Source organism: Motacilla alba, chromosome Z, assembly GCF_015832195.1.
Source record: "Motacilla alba alba isolate MOTALB_02 chromosome Z, Motacilla_alba_V1.0_pri, whole genome shotgun sequence".
In the NCBI taxonomy this organism is placed as follows: domain Eukaryota; kingdom Metazoa; phylum Chordata; class Aves; order Passeriformes; family Motacillidae; genus Motacilla; species Motacilla alba.
Genome location: NC_052046.1, coordinates 67,660,330 through 67,672,510, shown reverse-complemented (window position 1 = coordinate 67,672,510; position 12,181 = coordinate 67,660,330). Strand labels below are relative to the sequence as shown.

General features: G+C 42.3%; 1 protein-coding gene across 3 annotated transcripts; it reads left to right on the top strand.

Annotated features, from left to right (window-relative positions):
* The first annotated feature begins 530 nt into the window (after positions 1-530).
* On the top strand, positions 531-10,075 carry STARD4 (StAR related lipid transfer domain containing 4). Of its 3 annotated transcripts, none has more exons than XM_038123946.1 (6): positions 531-617; positions 905-1,034; positions 2,856-2,905; positions 4,512-4,638; positions 5,768-5,882; positions 6,467-10,075. In XM_038123946.1, the coding sequence occupies exons 2-6, from the start codon at positions 930-932 to the stop codon at positions 6,691-6,693; spliced, it is 624 nt and encodes a 207-aa protein (XP_037979874.1). In that variant the 5' UTR covers positions 531-617; positions 905-929; the 3' UTR covers positions 6,694-10,075. The 3 variants fall into 3 exon arrangements, with proteins under 3 accessions (XP_037979874.1, XP_037979873.1, XP_037979876.1); XM_038123945.1 differs by lacking the exon at positions 531-617 and adding an exon at positions 627-788; XM_038123948.1 differs by lacking the exon at positions 531-617 and having other exon boundaries at positions 657-1,034.
* Positions 10,076-12,181: the final 2,106 nt, after the last annotated feature.

Here is a 12,181-nt window from a genome sequence, read left to right as displayed (position 1 = left end):
TCTGGGGTGCACAGTGACAGGACCCAAGGGAATGGCCTGAAGTTGTGTCAGAGGAGGTTTAGGCTGGGTATCAGGTAAAAATCACCTTGCCCCAGAGGGTGTTTAGACACTGGAACAGGCTCCCAAGGGCAGCAGTCACAGCACCAGCCTGGCCGAGCGCAAGAAGCGTTTGGACAATGCTCACAGGCACTTTGTGACTCTGGAAGTGTCCTGTGCAGGACAGGAGGTGGGACTCGATGATCCTGATGCGTCCCTTTCTATTCAGCTGATTCTGTGACTCATCAGTACAAAGCGACACTGCCAGACACGCGTGAGCCGAGCAGCTCTGGCGCTGTCCCAGCGAGGCGGAGCCGCGCTGTCCTCGCAGGTGCCAGGGCCCGGCGCGGGTCCCACTCCTCCCCCGCCCTCCCTCACGCCACCCCCGCCATTCCCAAACCGGCCCAAGGCTCCGCCCCTCGATCATGACGTCACGGTCGCGACACACGCGAGATCGCGTGACGCGTAGGGGCGGTCCCTCCGCCCCCGCGCCCGGCGGACCGCACCACCATTGGCTGCGCCGGTTGGGCGGTCGCGTTTTGATTGGCTGTCGGTATCGCGCGCTGTCGGGCGGGCAGCGGGTGAGCGCGGCCGGGGCGGCGGCGCTGCCGTGAGGGGAGGGCGCCTGTCCCGCGGAGCACGGGACGGGGCTGGGGTGGCGGCTGCCGGCTGCTGGCCCTCGGCCTGAGCCCCTGACCTTCGGCCTGAGCCACTGGCAGCCGCTCTCTGCCCCCCGAACCCGGCTGGGAGATGTGCGTGTGTGCGCGCGGCGGTATTTTCCGCATCCTGCGTTCGTCTTTGGAAGATCCGCGCTGCTGCTGGCATCCCTGACTCCGTGCCTTGTTCTGCTCTGTGTCTGTGTGATTAGGCATCTTCGCGCAGGAGGGAAGCAAATGGATCCCCTGCCCAATCCCGCGCCCCTGGCCTCGAAGCTGCGGAACACGCTTGTTCGCTACCACAGCATCGGAGACGGCGAGTGGCGGGTGGCGAAGAAAACCGTGAGTGCTCTGGGCGGCTTCCCAGTTCTGCTCCACAGGAAGCTGTGGGCCACCGATGCGGCGGAAAGAGCCCACTGTGCCGTGCCACACGGCTGAGAAACACTTGGCCGCGCCCTGCAGGACTTAAAACTGACAGACGCTGTGAGACCATCCCTCTAGAATATCTTTAGATTGGCAGGATGTGTTTTCCCTGTTCTCAGGCATCCTCTGTCATTTCTTCGACCCATTTTCAGGGGTGTGTCTCACGGAAGAACCTGGGTAGGATTATAGGCTTGACTTACAACAAAATGTGAAGTAATCAGCATTAATAGTGTTGCAAGAGGCTCACGTGTACTTCCAGCAAAGCAGAGACAGCCTGCTGGCATCTGGGATCTCTTGTCAATAAATAGTTCATCATGCTTCAGCTTTCAAATGTCTTCCTCTTAGAAATGAGATAATTCTCAAGGCTTCCTCTCATACTGTTTCACCTTTCTGTTGTTCTTTAGAGACCATACATGATCCTACGTTTCCTTCCCTAAAAGAGAGTACATTTCCTGCTTTCTCCAGGCAATTTGCATCCTCTTCTTTTGAGCTGCGTGGGTTTTTTGAGTTGTGCTTCAACAAGCTAAATAGCCTTTGCTTGTGCATCAGTTCTAGGCTGGGTGAATACTTTTTAGTGCTGTCCTCCACAGAAAGTAGAAGTGTAGCAATACAAATTTCTGTCTTTGTCTTTTTGTTGCAGTGGTTTGAGTAGTGCTTTTATTTTTTCTTCCATCATGAGCAGACATTGATAAGACAGAGGCAACTGATCGAAATGTAACTTGATTATTTGCTAAATTAATAAATTTGCTGTCTGGAGAGAGAGGAATGGAGCATCCAAGCCTTTCACTCTTGCAATACACCTATACCACCTCTACTCTACTAAATGTTCTCTATTTCTGTGTTATATTAAGTACCACTGTATTCCTTTAAAAAGTTACCCGCATCCTTGTGTTCCAAATCCTCAGATTTTACCCCTCTCTCCAGCCTTTCCTTCCTCTATCCTTTCTTTCCTCCCTCCCTTTTCTCCGTTTTGATATTGTGCCACGTAAAAGAAATTCAAAGCTTTACCTACCACAAGGAGATGTGTTGTGTCCCAGAGTACCTTAAATTATTCTGGATGTGGTACTTAACAGTACTGTTCTTTAGGACATTTGATCCTTTGTGCTTATATAATCATGATTCCAGATAAAGTGGTGCCATATGGTTCTCTTTTCAGCACCAAAGTTTGGACATTTTGTACAAACGGTCCATGTCATAGTTACGTAAAAATCAGAAGATGCTGGTTTCTCTATTTTCTCTGCATAGCTTTAAAATAAATAGACTACTGCTTGCAAGACTCTTCTAGTCAGGCACCTAGGAGAGAAAGGTAGTTGGACTCTCTGGTCTGCTCCTCATGCATGCTTCTGTAACTTGTGTTACAGGAGTGCAAGCAGAAGTAGTGTGGTCTTCCTGTCTGAGTAACATCTGGCTGTTGGCTTTCCAGTGGCCTTGCAATTGGAAGGCTTTCCCTGCTAATGTTGCTCCATTATTCTGTGTGTTTTCACAGTCAACTGACTTGGCCTATCAAACCCTGCTTCTGCACAGACTTCTAGCATTTCACTCTGAGAAAGCAAATTTTCTCATTTTTTTAAAAAAATAGAAAATTACAAGTAAAAGATGCCTGAAGAAAATTGTGCAGTGGTACCCAGGTGAACCATGCTAATTATAAAGTTGTCTGCTTTTTTCAAGGAAATTGAAACATTTTCTGGACTTCTTGCAATTGTATCCAAGTGACAATTAACATTGTGTCTTTTATTTCAGAAAGATGCAACCGTGTGGCGTAAACCATCAGAGGAATTCAGTGGATACCTGTAAGTTTGCCTGCACAAGAAATACATTTTTAATGTTCCACAGATGTGTTGTGTAGAATTTAGAAATTACAGTCCTCAGCTACACAGATCCTCCAGAGGGGAAGCTAAATGGGTTACCTATTGTGGCTGTACAATTTGTTTCTGTTTTTTTCAGTTTGATACTTTAGCATTGCATGGTGTCTAGAACAACAGTGAAGTCTGTGAAACACACTACAGGACTCCCATTAGCTGAAGTGGCAACAGCATCTGCCCAGAAATGATGTCCTGTAAAGCTCAGAATCAAGACTGGGTTCAGTAGTCCTGAAGGGTCGCTGGGTGACGGCTCAGTCAGCCCTTGGACTCGATAGCTTGGTTCTCATTAGCTCGGTTCTACTCCTGTGTTATGATCTGCTCGAATCACAGAGGAATAGAGAACTCTCTGTGAATAAAGCAGAATGAACCCAAAAGCATTCGAATATTCCCAAGACTTGATTAAAATCAAACAAGGCTAGATGTTGATACTGCAAAATTGATACATTTTATTTATTAGTAAAAGAGGCAAAGAAAAAGAAAAAAAGAAATAGAAAGATGGGGAGTGTGTTTGGGGGGACAGGGAGAGTGACAGAGTTAGGTTAAGTAGAAACATGTTACCCCTCTATGGGTCGCAATGATGTCTCATTGCTCCCCTCAGTCTAGTCTTCTTGGTGGTGAGGGTCCCCCATCCAAAAGTGTAGAATCCCATGGATTAATGTAGGTTTGGGCAGGTGGGAATGCCCAGGTGCCTCCTCTGAGGGGGGCAAGTTTGACACTGTCTCTTGCATGACTCTGGATCTGTTACGTCGTTGTGCATCACGTGCAGCTGTGGTGTGCAGAGCAGATGTTGGGCTTTCACTACCTCTGAGCAGAGGCTTTTTCGCCATGAACCCAAAACGTCTTCTCCTCCCCCTTTTGGTGGGAGGGTCTTTTCTTCCAGCCTGACAGCAGATAAGCCTGGGACTGTGGCCTCCACCCTAAAGGTGGTAGGTTAGATCCTGTGAAAGTATTTTTCTCCCTCAGCCCAGACCTGAGTCACTTTATCTTATCTCAAATCAATTTACAGTCCAGGGCCTCAGGAGGCCCACTGAGGGTGCTTCTGCGCAGCTTTTGTTACACAGTTTTGCTATAATGGGCAAAAGTCCTTCATAAAACTGCTCAAGCCATAAACCATAGCATTTCAATCTCCAGCATCCTCTTACTTCTGCTTTATGAAAATTGTTTTTCCCATTGTATTCCTGATCTCCTTTTTACTTTAGGTTTACTTACTTGTGGTGAACTCTCTTGCTAGCCAAGCAATAGGAGTAAAATGACAAACTGTTAAAGTTGTTAGAGAAATAAACAGGATAATTTTTATCCAAGGAAGGAATTGCCATTTATAAAATACTAACTGTATAAAAAAAGACAATTTTTTTCAGAAGAAAATTTCTTGCAGAGAAGAATAGATGCACCCATAGGTATTTTCCTGTACTGTTTCTCTGATGCAATTGTCCACTGACCGTACTTCCCGGTACCAAGGTGTTAATGTTAGTGTACTGTTGAAAATGATTGGAATATAAAGAATTTCTTACTAAATGTAATCACGTTTTTCTAGCTACAAAGCTCAAGGAGTGGTGGAAGATGTTACTAACAGAATAGTGGATCATATTCGCCCTGGACCTTACAGGCTAGACTGGGACAGCCTAATGACTTCAATGGACATCATGGAAACATTTGAAGAGGTGAAGACTTGTTTAGATTCTTGAAGGAAATGTGTATTGATGAACACATGAATTTAACATTAATGGCTTTAATGTTCTTGTAGAGCAGAGCAATTCCAACAGACATGAATCTTTCTCAGCCTTCTTTTTTGCATGCATTAGCAGCATTGTGCATACATGCTCTGTTGTGACCACAGATCAGGCTCTCTAGCAGCACAGTCCTGTTCCGAAGCTTGAAGTTAATCTTTCCATTAATGCTAAAAATAAAGGAGTCAGTCACAATTCTCTTGGACTGTTAGCCTCTGATAAAATTTGTATACAGAGGGCTACGCTATGATACTATGTATGCCAAAGCCATTTCATACAGCTTGCTTTCTTCACTTCCACAGCAAACAATAGTAGTAGTTCACACATATGGAAGCTGCAACCTCCTCCTCTTCCTGAAGGGCTGACTTGCGTAGCATGGCTTTGTGCTGACACACAAAATAGTTCATACTGAGGGTCAGGACTTGATAAAAGAAAGGTAGGTTTGAAGCTGGTTACAGAACAGCCAGTAGTCTTTCTTTGGTTAATGCAGACATTCAGTATGAATACAAAACCCTCATCTGGACACCTGGCTTGAACATAGATTGTCTTTTGCTCTGTCTCTGAAGGAAGATTTATATGACAAGGTATTTAGTCTGTATAAAATTTATACAGACTCTACTGTATTATGAGAAAGCCTGTTTTGAGGAATTGTTCGTGTTCCATTTTATTTTTCACTTAGTGGATTAAAAATATTCGATAGATTCCTCTTAAAGTTTGTTCATGGTCCTTTTTGACTTCCCAAGTGCTCTTTGGCGATGTAAGAGCCATGTGGCTTTCATTTGTCAGGCATGCCAAAGTTCTCTAGCTTTAGATTTTTAAATCTTTGTGGTGCCAGATAGTCTCTGCTTCCACAACTCTCAGTTGTATACCACAAGTCCTTAAAACTTCCAGCTTTTAGGTTGAGAATGGCACAGCCGTTCAGACCTCACTGAGTTTCCAGTGTAGTTGACAGAGGCTGTGACCTTTGTGACATTAGCTGCCTGCAAGCATTACATTTCCCTGTATTCATTATACTAAGATATATATTTTTTTTTTTGCCCTTATAATTCTGTCACTCAACAAGAACTGCTGTGTGATGCGCTATACAACTGCTGGCCAGCTCTGGAACATCATAGCACCAAGGGAGTTTGTTGATTTCTCTTACACTACAAGCTATGAAGATGGGCTTCTAACATGTGGTAAGCCACTACCTGCCTCTGGTAAATTCTTATTTTGCAACAGTTGCTTGGCTTAAGATTTGATTCAGATTTAGTAGTAGTAAACATTCAAAAAATGGTCTAAACATTCAAAAATATGGTCTTCAAAAGATAAATTCAAGGTGTTTTAACAAATTTAAAGGTGTTTTAACATTTTACATGTTTGAAGAAGTGTACAAGTTACTAGTTTACCCATGAACCATTTCTTTCTGCCAGGTTTCACTTATGTCAGGTGTGGGGCAGGAGTGTTAGAGACGAGTTGAGTCCTTAAGCTCAGGTCTTTAGAGCAAAGTGGGATGAGTAACAGCTTACTTGTAAATGGGAGGAATGTCCTCTTTTAACATTTGACTTTTTGCTTATCATGCTCTCCTGTCTGTCTCAGAGTTTGGATGAACAGCAAATTCCATGCATGAAAATACCCAGAAACTCATAGTGTTCTTGTCACTACTACTAAATTCCCCAACCAGAAGCTTATATATTTTAAATTTACTGCATGTTAGTTGTTTTTTTAAACCTCTTTCAAATTCATTTCCCTTTTTGTTTGTTTGTTTTATTTTCCTTGATAGGTATAAGCCTGGACTACGGAGAGGTGAGACCAAACTTTGTCCGTGGATTCAATCACCCTTGCGGTTGGTTCTGCGTCCCTCTCAAAGACTCTCCTGGCCACAGTCTTTTGACAGGCTACATCCAGACTGAACTGCGAGGGATGCTACCCCAGTCTGCAGTAGACACTGCCATGTCTAGTACCCTGGCCAATTTCTACTCTGACCTCAAAAAGGCACTCAAAGCGTAGACAAACAGTGACTTAAAAGCCAGTGCATTCCTTGCTATCAGATTATGTTGTTTAGCTTAGCATAGGTTACCTAGTAAATTGAGGTAACACTCTTCCCAAATGACTACCGGACCTTTGTTTTGAGGATCCAAACAACTTTAGCAAGTGCTTTTTGATGTGATAATTGGCATACATTTCCAGTGCACAGTGCGAGGTGCTTTTTGCTGCTCAGCACTCTGCAGCTTTGTGTGGAATAGCCTGAATCTCTAAACTGCCAGCTTCCTCTTGTTGCTTCCAGAAAGCACAAGATGTGTGTGTGGGCTTGAAAAATGCAGTGTGAGCTCATGCAGTTTTGGGAGCCAGGTGCTCAGGATTTTGATGGTTCAGGTTGCTGTATGGGCAGCATCTCATTGAAGATGTAATTTTGTAATATATATATATATATATATTTATATTTACCTCAATTTTAATTTATTTTTTAAAGTTTGTTCAGCTGCATCTGTAATTTGTTTTAAAAATTTGCTTTGATTTATCATATGGATATTATGTAGCTAAGTTGTTAAATTATACTATTCATAAGAAAGCTATTTGTACTTGAGATCAAAAATATGTGTTCATTATTGGCATTTCTTTGATGTTGTAACTGAAACTTATTTACTGTTGTATATAACAGTCTCAGTACATAAAGAAATGCCCTTGCAGCTGATCCAAAGCTCATTTTGGTCATCAGGTGTTTTTCCAGAGATTTTTTTGGTGGGCTTTTAATCACACAATTGTCAAAATAGCAAACCTCCAATGGATCTTTAGTGATACCCTGTACTTCTAAGGAGTTTTTTACTTAGATATGCATGTAATAGTGTGTGTGGGGATTTAATTTGGTTGGGTTTTTTGGGGGGGGGTTTCTTTCTGTGTATGTTTCTTTAACTGTAAACCCTAGAATTACAAAAGCAGCAGAAAGAGCCACTCGTTTGCTTCAGGGATAGGTGTTGCTGTAGCCACAACAGCACAGACTTGCCAGTGTTCTGGTGCTGTGGAGTGCTCTGTGTTACTTCCCCTAGATTGATCTTTGCAATAAATTAACATCTTAAAACATGAGCAACCGAAGGCCAAAGCTCAAGATGCAGAATTGCTGAGGTCTGCTAAAGGATACAGGGTCTTTTTTTAAGATGCAAATTTCCAGGATATTCAGCAGACTGAATCTGTGATTTTGACAGATACATAGCAGTGGCATTTAAAAAATAACTCCCTCCCTGCTAGGAACATGAATTCTCTTCATAATCTGATGTTAAGCCTTTGATGTTGGTGTATGTAATTTGCTCAGGTGACGCTGTAGTTATCCCCATGTTTTGCCAGTGCTCGCAGTGGCAAGTTTAGCTGTGTAGAAGTTTGGGAAGGTATCTTGGATCCCTGATATTGTGGAGTTGTATACAACAATCCAGGGACAGGTAATGGACTCTCAAAAAACCAAAAATTCAGATGAAAGTCCCCAGTTATATTGGCTTTTTTGACACTGGCTACTGTAACTGAACTTGGAATAGTGAGGAGCTTCTCATTGCTCAATCAAAGAGGTAGGAAAAACATAATACCATATATAGTGGGGTCTTCTTCCACCTGCTTCATGTTTAAAGGTATTTAGTACTATTTAAGACTGTTAAAAACAATGCATGAAACAGCCTTGGGTGTCTTCAAGGGCAGAAAATGTTAACTCCTTTTTAGGTTTTGTGTATTCTGCATTTCCCTTTAAACCCCTTGATTATTCTTCCCATTTTTTTCCTACCTTCCTTTTGTCTGCCAAAGTACTGCAGTCTCACAGCGTGATCTTCTACCGCCAAGGACACCAAGGAATTGCTGCCAGAATCCTCTCCTTTCTAGTACTGGTACAGAGGCAATTATGAAATCTCTGGCAGTGCTGCTCTGTGGGATGAATGATGACATAATTGTAGAGCAAACAGTTTGAAGTGTATCCTATTTTTTCTTCCCAGTTACAAAGATTACATGTGCAGTGAATCTGCATATTCATGTCTTCTCTTTTTAGAGCTGCTGGGACTGACTAATGGAGGGGTTGTGATACAGATGTATGTAGGGAAAAATATTGCTGAGTTTAAATCTGCACAGAGGCACTTCAGTGCTGGACAAACGGGTCAGAAGGAGCACAAGACACTTACAGGAGGATGTTTGTACAACACCAGGCACAGAAAAGTAATTGTTCCAAACACCCATTTTAGTGGCTCTGACACATGTACAGTATCTATCCATATTTAGTCTTCAGTGAAATGGCTTTTTCGGCTTTCAGTAGAGACAAGTTGGTGAAGCACAGAGCAGCTGAAGAAAGAACTTGAGCTAAAATAAGAAAATTGCTAGTGTATTTTTGTATATTGATACTTCTAATAAAAATTTCAGCTACTGATTAATACAGAACTGGAAAGATGTCCAATTTCAAATGTATTTATCTGAACCTGAAATTCATATTATTTTTATATAGCTATAGATGGAGGAGGAAGAACTGTACATCAGAACCAAGAAAGCCACAATATCAGAGCCTCTTCTCCCACTGTTGCATTCTCCTCCTGAGTTACTGGACAATCTAGGTGGAGCCAAGAGGTCTAAAACACGAATGCAGTGGCAAGGACAAAGTACAGGAACCTTTGTTTTGCTTATGCAGAAGAAATGGGGGACAGAGTAAATGCTTAGTATAGATTTCTATCACTTAGGAGTATAGTTATCCAGAAGTGACTTCTGAAAAAATTGCCCAGGAATAGCAGAGATGTGGTTTTGCTAGACCAATAGCATGTATATAGAAACATCAAAATTATTTTTAAATGGCTAACAATTTTTTTTAAACTTTTTTAGAGATTTGGGCAGTGTGGCACTTTACATTTTGGCACTTTAACTAGGTGCTTTGTATGTGTATGGGAAAGATGACTGAAGAAAAGGTAATTTTCATGTTTGGGTTCTGTTCCTCATCTAAAACCTCCAGCATTGAATCTTGCCTGTGATGTGCAGAAGATGCAGACCTGGGGTTAACCCCAATTTAGAGGCAGTCAAAGTACTTTACCAAATCTGGCTGGGAGGTGGATTAGTACTTCAGAGGGATATTCTATGCACAGGCCCTGATCTCAAATTTGATGAATTTATAAATGTGAAACATGATGAACTTATAAAAAACCCAGCATATATAATTCCTCCAGTAATCATAAGTAGCCAGAACATGATGGTGTGGTCTGGTTGTTTAACCTAGGAGGTTCACTGTTGTAAAAATAGCCCTAATTCTAGAGAAGCCACTCAAGTCGTGCCTGTGAAAGTCAAAGTCTGTTTTAATAGTGGGTTTAACTTAGTGTGTTCAGCATTTAAGCGATCGTATTTGTATTTTGAGTATAAATGCAGAATAAATAATTGATTCCAACAGGCTTGTGATGTCGTTTCTTCAATACTTATACATTTTCGGGGAGTTATGTCTGATGATGTGATTCATCTTTGGCTGCATGGTGATCTCTAATGATACCAGTTTGTCTCCTTAAATTTGAAAGCCATAAAGCCTGCCCTCACTTAGAAACTTGATTTAGACTGAGGAAAATGCCCTGGAATGTCTTGAAAGCTGTACAAGTAGGATTTTCTCAAGGCTTCTGTTCTAAAAATATATATACAGGAGTTTTTGTATGATGGCCCCATGATTGTTGTGCAAGAACTTTATTAATTTGGCTTAGTGTTATTTACCTTTTTGTATGTTTAAGAAGTGATCTATTAACTATAAACATTAAGTTAATCTGAAACACATGAGCATATAGCAACTGGCAGAAGTCATATAGATGTATATTAGGTGTATAAAACAAGCTGCAACATGTGTATTGGCATGTATTTAATTAGCACCTACAGAAACAAAGAAAAGCCCTGTGTCTTCTCTAGAGCCTTCCCTTGTTTCTCTTGCAAAGCTGGCATAAAGGCAGTAGAGTTCTGTAGCATTCGACTTCAGTGGAAAGAGTTGTAGCCTTCCTCTGCTGCTGACAAAAGGAACTGTTACCTCTGAGAAACAGCACACTTGTAGGGCATGTATCATGTCACCTGCAAAGTAAGAGAGGGATAGGTATAGAGGCCACTTGGGATCTTTGGATAATCCTTAAGGACATTAATTATTGGAATAGTTAAAACATTGATAATTCAAACTCATTTCCTGGTGAAAGATAATAGAAAGATGAGAGAGATTTTAAGCCCATGCTAAATATTAAATGTTCTCTAGAAAAGAATATATCCTGAAGTCCTAAACCACAATTTAAACTTTGTAACATATTCTGCCTTTTCCAGTCCTCATTGGGCTGTGCTGGTGACTCAGTTTTACAGTTCAGGTAGGGACTGCTTGTCATGGAGTTAACCTTCCCTGGAATTGTGCCACTGGCAGGGAGAAAGAAGACACAGATGGTAACAGCATATGGCAGGAGATACCTGTGCATATTTCGTAGCTGACCCACATGTTAAGAAATCCTACATCTAGATTAGGGAGCCTCAAATACCAACATGTTACCCAGAACTGTATTCTCTGGAGTTACTTTATTTAAAACTTTTCTTTCAGTGTGCCAAGACACTGGGACAAGCTAATAATCCTCAGAAGTTTTCTTTGATACAGGTAACCTAAGTGGAACTCTTAGAAGATCAGTTACTGCCTGAAGTATAACCAGAAACTGACCCTGTTCAGGCCTCACTGGACCAGTTTGGCTCTGCCTTGGGGTGCACTGGGGTAGAAATCACTTCCTGATCTCTGTACCTGGGGCTTGTTGACCTGCCTGCCAGCAGAGACCCCTCTCTTGTCACCACGACATTTTTATGAAAATCCTTTGCTAGGATTTTCTCCTCCTGAGAAGCTGAGGAGCCTCAGGAAAGGAATGTAAACAATAACTATCTGCTGCTGTGGAATGCAACAGGCGCATCTGTGCTTGGTCCATGTTAGGTGCTTCTACTTAATAACCAATCAAGCATGCAGCTGGGTCAGACTCTCTGGTTGGTCACGAGCCTTTGTTATTCATTTCTTTCTATTCCTGTCTCGCCTTCTGATGAATCCTTTCTCTCTGTTCCTTTAGTATAGTTTTAGTATAGCATTTTTAATATAATATATATCATGATATAATAAATCCGCCTTCTGAAACATGGAGTCAAGATTCTCATCTCTTCCCTCGTCCTGGGACCCCTGCAATCTCATAACACTCTCTGAGGCAGTTTGTAACCCTGGAGAGAAAATTATCATGCCAAGATTCCGTGACTGTCTCAGCAATTTGGGTTCCAATCAGGGAGCATTACTGCTGAGGCATTGGTATCACTAATTCCAGCTCCAGGGTGCACCGGGGAGGCAGGGCAATGCTCAAGCTGGTGCATTTGAGCAGCAGCAAACACGAGTTTGGTCAACCCATGTTATTTGGGTGCCATACAACCCCTCCTTGTCTGTATGCCTAACAGGATTTCAAGCTCCTCTAAATTTGAAGGGGGCAGGAGAGAAACCACAGCAGGCCTTTTCACTGGAGCA